The sequence below is a fragment of the Carassius carassius genome, chromosome 27, assembly GCF_963082965.1.
Source record: "Carassius carassius chromosome 27, fCarCar2.1, whole genome shotgun sequence".
Lineage (NCBI taxonomy): Eukaryota > Metazoa > Chordata > Actinopteri > Cypriniformes > Cyprinidae > Carassius > Carassius carassius.
In genome coordinates, this window is record NC_081781.1 from 14,281,323 (window position 1) to 14,293,254 (window position 11,932).

The window sequence follows — 11,932 nt, forward strand, 5'->3', positions numbered from 1 at the left end:
ATGACTGGTTTTGTAGTCCATGGGTCACATATGTGACAATGTATAATATACATATATAATTATGTACACATATATAAACATAGGTATATGTGTATACACAGTGTATACTATTGCTGCCCTCAAAAACCGGCCAGATGTAGTCATTTCAGCAGACAGGAAATGAAGCTAACATTGAATTCGGACGTGTCTTGATGCCATTTTTCAGTTTTCGGATGCAGCCTATATATAGGATTTACAGGAAGTGTGCTTGTTATATGCAACTGTGTAAACCCTTGTGGAATCATAGCTCTGTACAAAGCGTCTCCTCCACAGAGTATGATTGACATTCGAGATGGTGTGGATTTAGTGTGTGTTAAAGGCACTGCAGGGCGTTTTAAAGATCTGGGACAGTCTTGCAGACTTCCTGTCGCATGCTCTGTGTGGGAATTTGGACAAGGCAATACATTTCATGGAGCTGTTCAAAATCTTTGAGCTGTTCCGCCTTACCATTTATGACTTATAATAACAACAACCCTTTTTTCCAGTGGATTTATTTGTTAATATTTTTAGTATGATACTTTTTAAACCACCAAGCATCCAACCATCCAATAAATAGCTAAAATGCATCGTGTGGCACTGCATACGATGTGAGAATGGCCCCCAGTTTAAAATCCAAGCTGGGCTCCTCACCCGCAGGTGAAGAGAAAGAGAAGTGAATTCACTTTTTTTGTGTGCATGATACATCACTAGGCCAACCTTAGGAATGGAGTATTTTTCAATCTTAGTATCTTCCACAGTGGCCCAGACCACATTTATTGGGATAATATTTCCAATCCTCTGTATCTCATGAATAACAGCATTAGTGTAGGACATGTTGTCCTTGTCTGATAAAGATGGTTGCCGTGACCTTCCCACAACGCTATCAAACTCCTCCTGAACTTTGGCTGAAGATGCAAAGAAGAGATGTGTGAGCATATCTTACATTGTATTTGCGTATGATTCAGTTTCTCACAATCAGCTCTCACCCTGTATCTCAGGATATTTCATCATGTAGAAAAGACCCCGTCATTAACATTAGTATCAGTAGTTAAGAGAAAAATGGAGAATCAAAATGTTATATTTTTAATAGCAAGTTTTGTCATTAACGAGAGAGTGCATCTACTCATTTTAATTTCTGATGACACAAATCCAATAATTCAACAAATTAACAAACAAGCAACCAATCAAAAGCTTGGCTGGCAAAAACTGGGCTCCACACATGCAGGTAAAGAGAAAGTTAAGCGCTGAAGCAGAGAGGAGAAAAAAAGAAAAAAAGAAACGGCTCCATCTGTGCCAGTTGTTCCCCAAGACACACCAAATATCACAGAAAATACTTTGAATTTTGCATGGATCATTCTTTAAGATATACATTTTAGAAACTTCAACATTTAAAGTATAACTGGTAGGTTGTGGTTAATTCTCTTCCTTTTTTCTTTTGGATGTGTGAAACAATTGCCCGGGCTAGTAATGCCACCTTGTGGACAGACTAATTAGTGCAAAAACAATTCAAGGCGTAGGCATGTGTGCGACCTGCATACTCTTCCCTGCACCGGATGAAGATGATTGGCAGGGTACCAGCTGAATAGCCCTGCCCTGTGTGATTGAGATCGGGGGAGTTGTCTGGCCAAGGATTCAAAATTTCAGTGTAACGATCCTAGAGCCACTTCTTTATCACTCTTGCTTTATGATGTGCTCCATCATGCTGGGAAATGCACAGATCATCACCAAATTGCTCACAATCGTTGGAAGAAGTCGCTCTTGCAGGACGTTTTGTTACCATTCTTTATTCATGGCAGTGTTTTTTGGGCAGAATTATGAGAGAGCCTACTCCCTTGGTTGAAAAGCAACTCCATGGATGGTCTCTGGATCCTTCACTGTTGGCACAACACAGGACTCATGGTAGCATTTTCTTCTCCAAACAATTGATTTTCCAGATGTCCCAAACAGCCGGAAGGGAGCTTCAGAGAAAATAACTTTGCACCAGTCTTCTGCTGTCCAATCCTTCTTCTTCCTGCAGAATTTCAGTCTGTCCTTGACGTTTTTCTTGGAGAGAAGTGGCTTCTTGCTGCCCTTCTTGACACCAGGCCGTTGTCCAAAAGTCTTGGCCTCACTGTGCGTGCAGATGTTCTCACACCAACCTGCTGCCCTTCCTGAGCAAGCTCTGCACTGAATGGTGACATGATTCCGTAGCTGACTCCTCAGGAGGAGACGGTCCTGGCACTTGCTGGACAATCTGGGATGTCCTGAAGACTTCAAATTTCTCTCTTGATGATCTTGTAAATGGTTCTTTCAGGTACATTATTCTTTGTAGAAATTTCCTTTGCACGTGAGGCCATTTTGATGCAAATTGATGATGGCTGCATGTGTTTCGTTGGAGGTAACCATTGCTAGCAAGAACACTTCAGCTGCATCCGAAAACTGAAAAAATGCTGCATTCGGAGGTCCCATTCCAAGGTAGGAAGGCATCAAGGCATGTCCGAATTCAGTGTTAGCTGCAGTTCCTGTCTCCTGAGATACCTTCATCTGGCCGATTTTTGAAGGTAGCATAAGATGTATCCTTCGCTGCCTTTGATATCTCACAATACTGTGCATGATTGTCTGAGGGGGAGTGGCTTGCTTTAATCGATGCTTTAGTCACTGCTTTAGCTTTTGATTGCATTTCCACCGAGAAATAAGTGTTGTAGTTGCTAAATATTTGCTTGGTTATCACCAAACTGCTCTCTATTTATATTTCAAATATCATTTCAAAAGGGTCATCTAATTGTAACAGGCGCTTTTTGTTAACGGCTCGGGCTGAAAATGAGCAGGCATTCACTGGCCATAAAAACAGTGCTGTGAATGGGTGGAAGTAAGTTGTTGAATTTAATTTTTCTTCTAAAAATTATTAAATGCCAATGTTAATGTGAGAATGAATGCTTTACAGGGATAGGTTATCTGTATGTTTTTAAACCTTTAATCTCACTGAATATTCTCAAGAAAAGTGCTTCAGACAATTGGACTGGAGGGGAAAGTAACACAATAAGCCCGGAAGAAGTGAGACAACTTAAAAAAGGAATATAAGGTATGTTTTATACATATTCTTGGTACATATTTTTACATGCATTCTACAGCTTATATAAAAAAAATATATTTTTCTGTAGAAGGTAAAAAAAAAAACCCACCAACTGGTTCAGGGGTGGACAAGGGAGAGGATACAGCTGCATCATGGCCCTGGTTCACCCTAATGGATGAGGCTTTGGGTCAGAAGCATTCAGTTACTCCTCCAGTACTGCTTGCCTCAATGTCCCAGGCCTCTTCCACCTGTGGTGAGCCAGGGCCTTCAAATGCTTCTCCCTTTCCCCTCAATGAAGACTGAGAACCTGAACCAAGCAGACGAAGGGGTAAGAAGAGGAGCCTCATTGAAATGTTCATGGAGGAAATGGCCAGAGAGGAAGCCAGGGAAGAAGCCAGACAAAAGGCTGCAGAAGAGAGGACCAACAGACTTCTCAATTTACTTGAGACTCTTGTTAAGAAAAACTAAATTGTATATATTTTATGTATTCAAGTTATGCTAAAATAAGTTTGTTTACTTGTGTAAGTACTGCAGTGGTTTTGTTTTGATTATAAAAGAACAGTAAGTTGAGAGAATTTGGGAATAAACATACTTAAACTGAGATGGTAAGGTTTTATTTTCTGAGGTTCCAATCTCAATAGGTTTAATTTAATTATGTTCTAATTAATTCAATACTTATGTCAAGTCACCTTTATTTTGTATAGCGCTTTATACAATACAGATTGTGTCAAAGCCGATTTACTGTGACAAACAAAGAATACTTTGTGAATAATGCGAGTAGATAACAACAAACATTCATTTTCAGTGCCGTAGAGGTCGTCTTTAGGTGACTACCTCATGGTTAAAACTTGTATATACTCATATGAGATGAACACACCAGTCATATCAGTAACTTTTATAAATACTGCTTTATTCTACATTGACATGTGATGTTAGTATTGAATGTGTGGAACAAGAATATAGAACATATAAAGGCAATAACATAAAAACAAATACGATAACAAGGTGTTCAGACATGTGAAATGAAGATAAAGATATCAATCTTGTTTGTATTTAAGTTTAATTGTATTGTACATGGCAATCATGATCGACAACATGGTCCTGCAGGGCGGACAGTTGTGCAGCGATGCGTTCACGCAGAGCACTTCCATTTGTAGTCTCAGCCATGTCTTCTTCTTCTTCTTCTTGCTCAGGTTGCTCTTCTTCTACTGCCATAATGTCGTCATTGCCAATACAGATGTTATGCAGTATGATCCATGCAATCACAACATCTGGGAAGAATGATGTGTCAACCTCCAGGGTGTGGAAGAAGATGGCCCTCCACCTGGCCTTCATGATGCCAAATGCTTGCTCAATGACTGAACAGGCTTTGGCATGATGAGCATTAATTTTTAAATAAATACAATTTAAATATAAGAAACATGTAATGAAGCTTAATTTTATTTGTATCTTTTTCCAAACCTCTGTTGTGCCACTCCTCTTACAGGCTGCTTGAAGGGTGAGGCAATGGGCCTCTCCAAACAGGGGTAGCCTCCGTCACCCAGGAGGAAGTGTCCCGTTGATGGATATGCCCCACTGCGATACAAGGGGCTGTGTCGGAGGACTCTGGAGTCGTGCACAGAGCCAGTAAAGCCAGCAAAGACATCAATAAACCTGGCTTTGTGGTCACATACAGCATGCAGCTGGATTGAGGGAAACAGTTTACGAAACAGGTTTCTGTAGCGTCCAAGGTGTTTGGGACACTTGCGGTGTCAAATGTGTCATTGCCCCCGCTACTCGATGGACGGGTTGGTGAACAGTGGATGTAGACATGTCAAACGCCCTGGACACCACACAGTAGGAGCTTCCACTGCCCAGCCAGAAAAGGAAGACCAGTAGTTCAATGGTAGGACCTCACTCATTAACCCACCTCTGGTCCAGGAGCTGGAGAAGGGCTGTAATGGACGCCGTAAATCAGGCCGTGTGTCACCTCCTTCAAAAAAGATGCGTAGGAGTGGGACTGTTTGGCTGCGGATGGAATAAACTGGCGAGCTCTGTTGGGAATAGTTAATACAATGGAAAAACTGCTAATTTGGGAATGCATAATATGTATAATAATTGTTTACTAAAATATTTTTTTAAATCTAACACTCTTATTTGCCTAGGGGGTTTTGAAAATATATACAATAATGAACTGTAATAATAAAATAAAAAACAGTATTGCTATTTATAATATAAGTTTATTTTAGAAAATTAGAACAATTACCTAACCTTCAATTTAGACTTTCCTCTGTGCTTCCATTTAAGTAAAAAGTAGCTGCCATTCTCAGCCTTCTCCACCGGTGCACAGACCTTTGGCGAGCGAGTTCATCGAGTTCTTCAAAAATCATCATAGAGTTACTACATGACTGTATTAGCGGTTTTTTTTTTAAATTAAATTAAATCACTGACAGTATGCACCCTATGTATGCACCAGGTGGCGGTAACGAGCAGCTGGTATCCTAGCAATGACGTATGTTACACTGCCTCATAAGTTTCCGGAGGTGCCTTATTGCAAAAATGCTGCCTTTGAAGTCATTGTCTCATAGGCAGCAAGTCAGCTGCCTAAGTTTTCGGATGCAGCCAATGATTGGAATCGCTTCTTTCCTCCTTTTATAGCAATGAGTCTACTCTTACAAGTTACAACCTAATAAGTAGGCTATGGTCGTGATTTCACCTGACTAGTACTTATTCACACTTTCACATGTGCTGCTGATATGATTAGTCAATTAATGTAAGCTGGTCATTTTGTGTCAGGATCAAAAAACGGTGATTCTTTTTTTTTTTTTTGTGATAAAAAAAGTTTTTAGCAATTATTTAAAGTGCATCACGCTATACACAATAATCTAGAAACAATGTAAATAAACAACACAACAGTTTAAGCAGCAAACTTTGCAAAACACAAAAGTTATGTCACTGCCAAAAACTTTTGGCCATGACTGTATGCAACCTGCCAAAGACCACAACTAATCAGTGATTAATTAATTTATAATGAATTTAAAAGAAACTAAATGAAATGGCTAGTGGGGCACAAGAGACACTGCAGGTTACTGAGAATGACCTGATTCACTCTTTAACACTGTTTTGAAATAGGAAATGATTGTCAAGTATATGAAATCCAAGATAAGTTGTTAATATTATCTCATGTTCTTAAAGATTCTCTTGACAAATGTATGTGTTCAAAATATTTATATGTAGTCATGGTTCTGTTTCTCCCTTCCTGGAATATTTCTCCACGCCTTTCCTGCAATGTTTACGTCTTTCAGGAGGGCCTCCCAAGCTTTAATCGGGGAGAGGGGTCTGCAGTTGTTGAGTGAAAGGCGGGGCCAGTTGCATTTCCCGAACAACAACCCTGTTTCCCTGTCTAGCTGAAAAATTTGCCAACTGCAGAATCCAGCACTTAATACTCTCTGACAAAGGGAACGTGATATTTTTCTTCAACACCATGATTCTTCAATTTATATATGAAAGCTTTGATTTTAAAAGCTGGATCATTTTAAGTTTTGTTTTACTGCTTCTTGTAGATGTCATCAAATATAGGAATCCTTCCAGATTCCCCCCAGGACCCTGGCCTCTACCATTCCTGGGAAATGTTTTCACTGAGATAGATTTTAGGAACGTGAATAAGGTAGGAGGAAATTGCATAATTTGTTTATTTGCATGCCAGTTAATGTTCTTTTTAGACAGTATTGTTTCTTAAATAAAAACAGTAAGTGGATATGTTATCTGGTTGTCCGTATATACCTGTTAATATTTTGAATTTCAGTTGGCTGAAGTCTATGGGACCATATTCAGCCTAAGAGTGGGCAGTGAGAAAATGATAATTGTTTCTGGATATAAAATGGTAAAGGAGGCTCTCATTACTCAGATTGACAATTTTGTTGATCGTCCAAATGTCCCTTTATTTCACAAAGTTTTTAAAGGAATTGGTAAGTACCTTTATGCTTAAAATTAAGGTTCATTATTCTCTCAGTACTCATTTAGTTATTGAAATTCATTCATTCATGCATATTATCAAGGTACGATACTGAGTAATGGATACCTGTGGCGGATGCATAGGAAGTTTGCGGTCTCCCATTTGCGGACATTTGGAGATGGAAAGAAAAGTCTTGAGTTCAGAATCCAACAAGAATGTGTCCACCTTTGTAATGCTTTTAGGGCAGAAAAGGGTATGGTCTTAAATGTCTGGCTTATTTTATGAATGGAATAAAAAAAATTTTGGAGATAAAACTGAATATATGTATCATGTTTTTTTTCTTCTTCTCTCAAACAGGACCTTTTAACCCCATGGTCACCTTAAACAGTGCTGTCTCAAATATCATCTCCTGCTTAATATTTGGACAACGCTTTGACTATCATGATGAATATTACCAAAGAATTCTGCGTCTTGACACTGAATGCATTCAGTTAATAGGCTCTCCTAGGGCACAGGTACTGATTCTTAACAGCATCCATAGACACTTTCATAACCTGTTAGTTAATTATAATAAATAATGTATTCATCACCCATTATGTCATCTTTCACAGCTGTATAATGTGTGTCCTTGGCTCTTGGAATACTTGCCTGGCCCCCATCAGACAATTTTTTCCAACTATAAGCAAATAACAGACTTCCTGAGAGGAGAGATCATTAAACACAGAGAGGACTGGGACCCTTCAAACCCACGTGACTTAATAGACAACTACCTGACTGAAATGGAAAAGGTAACTAAAGTGGCATTTTATTTTAATGTTTTAAAAATACAAATTTCTTGGCATCTGTTTTGATACTGCCATTTGATCAACCTATGGCTGTTTTGATGAGAGTTTTTGCATATTTTTGTACCGATTCCCACTTTTGCAGAAAAAGAGTGACCCTGAGGCTGGTTTTAACATTGAAGGATTAGTGGTGACTTGTCTAGACCTGATTGAGGCCGGGACAGAAACCGCAACTACAACATTGCGCTGGGGTCTGCTTTTTATGATGAAGTACCCAGAAATCCAAGGTAAGTATTGATTGCCATAGCAGGAATAATAATTGTTATTCTTTTGAAGCATGTCGGATATGTCATCTTTAAGTTGGCTTGAAAATGCATCAGGTCCAGGAGCTTTCCATGAATAAGTGTATATAAAACACACACTGTATAAGTAATATTATATTTCCCTTTCAGAAAAGGTGCAGGCAGAGATAGACAGGGTGATTGGACAGTCGCGTCAACCCTGTTTGGCTGACAGAGTTGATATGCCCTACACTGAGGCTGTTATCCATGAGATGCAAAGATTTGGAGATGTCGTCCCACTGGGATTCCCTAAAAAAGCTGTTAAAGACACAACAGTAGGAGGATTCTTCATTCCTAAGGTACGAGTTCTATTCGATTCTATTCTATTCTATTCTATTTAGGGTAGGGGTCCTGTCTAGAATAGTGAAGTTTTCATTCCTTCTTTATTAGGGGACCTCTATTACAGTAAACCTGTCTTCAGTCCTGCATGATCCAAATGAATGGGAGACACCAGACACCTTTAACCCAGGACACTTCCTGAATGAAAATGGCCAGTTTCGGAAAAGAGATGCGTTCCTGCCATTTTCAGCAGGTTATGTGCAAACATTCCATCTGATGACTTCTCAGAAAGTGTTTAATCTTTTTTTGTTGACTTCAGGTGAGAAAATGATATTTGTCTGTGCCACATTGTGATTTTAACTTCCTCTGATGGCATCTGCTCACAGGTAAGCGAGCGTGTTTGGGAGAACAACTGGCTCGTCAGGAGCTCTTCTTATACTTCACCTCTCTGCTTCAGCAATTCACCATCTCCAAATGTCCAGGAGAGGAACCCAGTTTGGAGGGAGAGATATGGTTCACATATGCTCCTGCTCCCTACCGTATGTGTCTGTCCTCACGTTAGAGGATACACATACATTTTTTGTATCATGCTTGCATATATATCTGCTATGATAGAATATCTATTATCTAAGTATTCATTCTTTATGTTATCATTAAGTAGGCTACACAGTCATGGTTTATTTTCAATGTTTTTATACTAATACCTACAGTATTTGTTCTGATGTACAAATGTATGTAATATATTACAACAAGCATTTCTAATTTAATTAATAAAAGTTGTATACTGTGTATTATTTGCTGTGTTCTTTTCATGTTTATGTAAATAAATCACAACTGAATTCACAATAAATATCTCTTATCTTTAAACATTTACTTTGATAAATGTGTTTCCATAGGCTACTGTTCTCCAACGTCTTGGAATATGGAGTGCCTTATGTAATATGTACTTATCCCCTCCAGTATTTACATTTCCCAGTCCTATACAAACTATTTTATACCAATAAGCACTAGAGTTCCAATAATTTTGGCAATGTTGTTCCACTGGGAATCCCTAAAAAAGGATTCTTCATTCCTAAGGTATGTATTCTATTCTATTCTATTCTATTCTATTCTATTCTATTCTATTCTATTCTATTCTAAAGACTAGTCGAAGTCTAGTCTTGATTGAAATACAGATATATGTATTTTAAAACAGATAATAATCAAATATTGGCATACAATTCTAAAGACTATATTCCTTGTTGATTGCTGCACAAATCAGTAGTTTTGATTGTTTCTTTTTTAGGGCACCTCTATTTCAACAAATCCTGCATGATCAAAATGAATGGGAGACACCAGACACCTTTAACCCAGGACATTTCCTGAATGAAAATAGAAAAGAGTTTTGGAAAAGATGCTTTTTTTGCCTTTTTCAGCAAGTAATATTTTCTTAACATTCACATATAACATCTCGGTGTGTGATTTGCTTGTGAATATCTTTCTGTGGACATGTACAGAAGATCAAAATTAGCACACACGTTTGAAATTATTAATTTATGTTTTTTTTTTGTTCTGTCACTGTTTTTCTGTTGCACTCCACAGCTTCTATCACAAAAACAAATTCCTCGTATGTGTAAACATACCTGGCAATAAAGCTCATTCTGATTCATTCTGATTCTGATTCAAATGTCCAGGAGAGGGACCCAGTTTCGAGGGAGAGATATGGTTCACGTATGCTCCTGCTTCATACCGTATACGTGTGTCCTCACGTTAAACCAAAAGTCAGTAAAATGATCTTTTATGTTAGCATTATTTCCACATTTTGCAAAATACAACATTGTTACAATGTTGCAAACTTGGTTTTAAATATAAATGTATCAATGCATGTAATGATATTGATGTATAAAATGTCCATGTATTGATGCATGCATTAATGCACTATGTAAATGATTTACAGATGTGTAAATAATAATATTTGTCATGTAAATAAATGACACTGGTTGAAAATTTGTCACATGAAATATAATTTTTTTTAAATGGATAAATATAGATAAATATAACAGTTTCATTTTAAAAAGGCAAATTCTTAGAGTTACTTTAACTATAACAGAGTAATGGAATGTTTCACAGTCACAGATTCATTAATAACAACAGCTGGGGTACTGTACAGACTACACACAGGAGGGACAAACTCCCTTTTTAGATTCAGTGTGTTTGCTTGTAGGTCAAATGTCAGTTTCTGATTTGCAGTATATGTCCCTTTTAAACGAGTTTGTTTTTTTAGTCAAACCTTTCTACTGAATTTTTAAAAAGTATTAATTGCACCGTGTTAAAAAGTGTACAAAAGTTTACACTTACAAACCTTTCAGACTGAAAATGGAGCAGTATTAGTGTGTAGTACATTTCACAACATCTCTTGAGAGAATAAGAGGAAGAGAGCAAAACAAAGGTGTCTTATTACCTCCCCAAACTTCTCAACTACTTATTCATTCAATGTATATGAAATGTGTATGAAAAAAGATAAAGAACAGTCCATTTATATATGTACATTTATGATTAAAACTGCAGAAAGAAAATATGAAGAGTTTGAGAAACCTCCAGAGAAAAATTAGACGCGTCAGGCAGAACTGTGGTGTTGCCCCTGTGTTTGTAATCATTTGTTCTTATCTTTAATCATTAACTTTGCTAAATGTGTTTCCATAGGCTTCTGTTCTCCAACTTCGTGGAATCTGGAGTGCCTTATGTAATATCTCTGTACTCATAGGCAGAGGGTGAAGCAGCTCCAGGGTAAGGCTAAAAGCAGCCAAATCTATTCAATACAAACATCATCTTTTTAGGCAAGAACCATACATGGGTTTCATATATGCTAATAAAATATGTTTAATGGGACTGAATTTGTATTTAACGGTATTACAATTTAATTAAAACATTAGAAAAGTATAAATATATAACGTTTCCTTTACACGGTTATTCAAGCGGCGAATAAATTACACAGCCTACAGAAAGTGACATTATTACTAACTTTGATAAATCGCGAGTTTAAGGACTCTAAACTCTAACGACTCTGTCGGTCTGTCCTTATAATCACTTAAATTGTCTACACTGTGAAATGAACCCCTTATTTACATTGTATATACATCTTTATACGTTTTGTTGTTCATGACGAGAGAATTAGCAAAAGTCCGATTTTTGTCTGCGAACGCGCACGTACTCAAAGCTGATTTGTTTCAGTGATAACTCATCTGATTGGCCATTGCCTTCCTAAACTCAACAGAATAGCGTGGGATTGGTTATAATGCGCAAAACTGTAAAAATGGCTAAAATTAAATACGGTGCAACATTAGCAGATCTTAATGTAATGCCGCAATCGACACTTAGTCAGCAATAGACTTAATTTGTTTGTGCAGGAGCGTTTTTGTCCAATGTAGTGTTTCATTTTTGCCATAAAACCCGTTGCCAGGGGGAAGCTAAGCCTTCCCCAGCCATCCCCATGCTCCGCCTATGTCTCTACTCCTCCCCTCCAGTATTTACGTTTCCCAGTTCTGTA

General features: G+C 37.9%; 1 protein-coding gene across 1 annotated transcript; it reads left to right on the forward strand.

Annotated features, from left to right (window-relative positions):
• Nucleotides 1-6,354: 6,354 nt before the first annotated feature.
• LOC132106841 (cytochrome P450 2J2-like) lies at nucleotides 6,355-9,197 on the forward strand. Its single transcript, XM_059512876.1, has 9 exons — nucleotides 6,355-6,716; nucleotides 6,855-7,017; nucleotides 7,108-7,257; nucleotides 7,362-7,519; nucleotides 7,616-7,792; nucleotides 7,932-8,073; nucleotides 8,239-8,426; nucleotides 8,518-8,659; nucleotides 8,793-9,197. The coding sequence occupies exons 1-9, from the start codon at nucleotides 6,534-6,536 to the stop codon at nucleotides 8,966-8,968; spliced, it is 1,479 nt and encodes a 492-aa protein (XP_059368859.1). The 5' UTR covers nucleotides 6,355-6,533; the 3' UTR covers nucleotides 8,969-9,197.
• The last annotated feature ends 2,735 nt before the right edge of the window (nucleotides 9,198-11,932 follow it).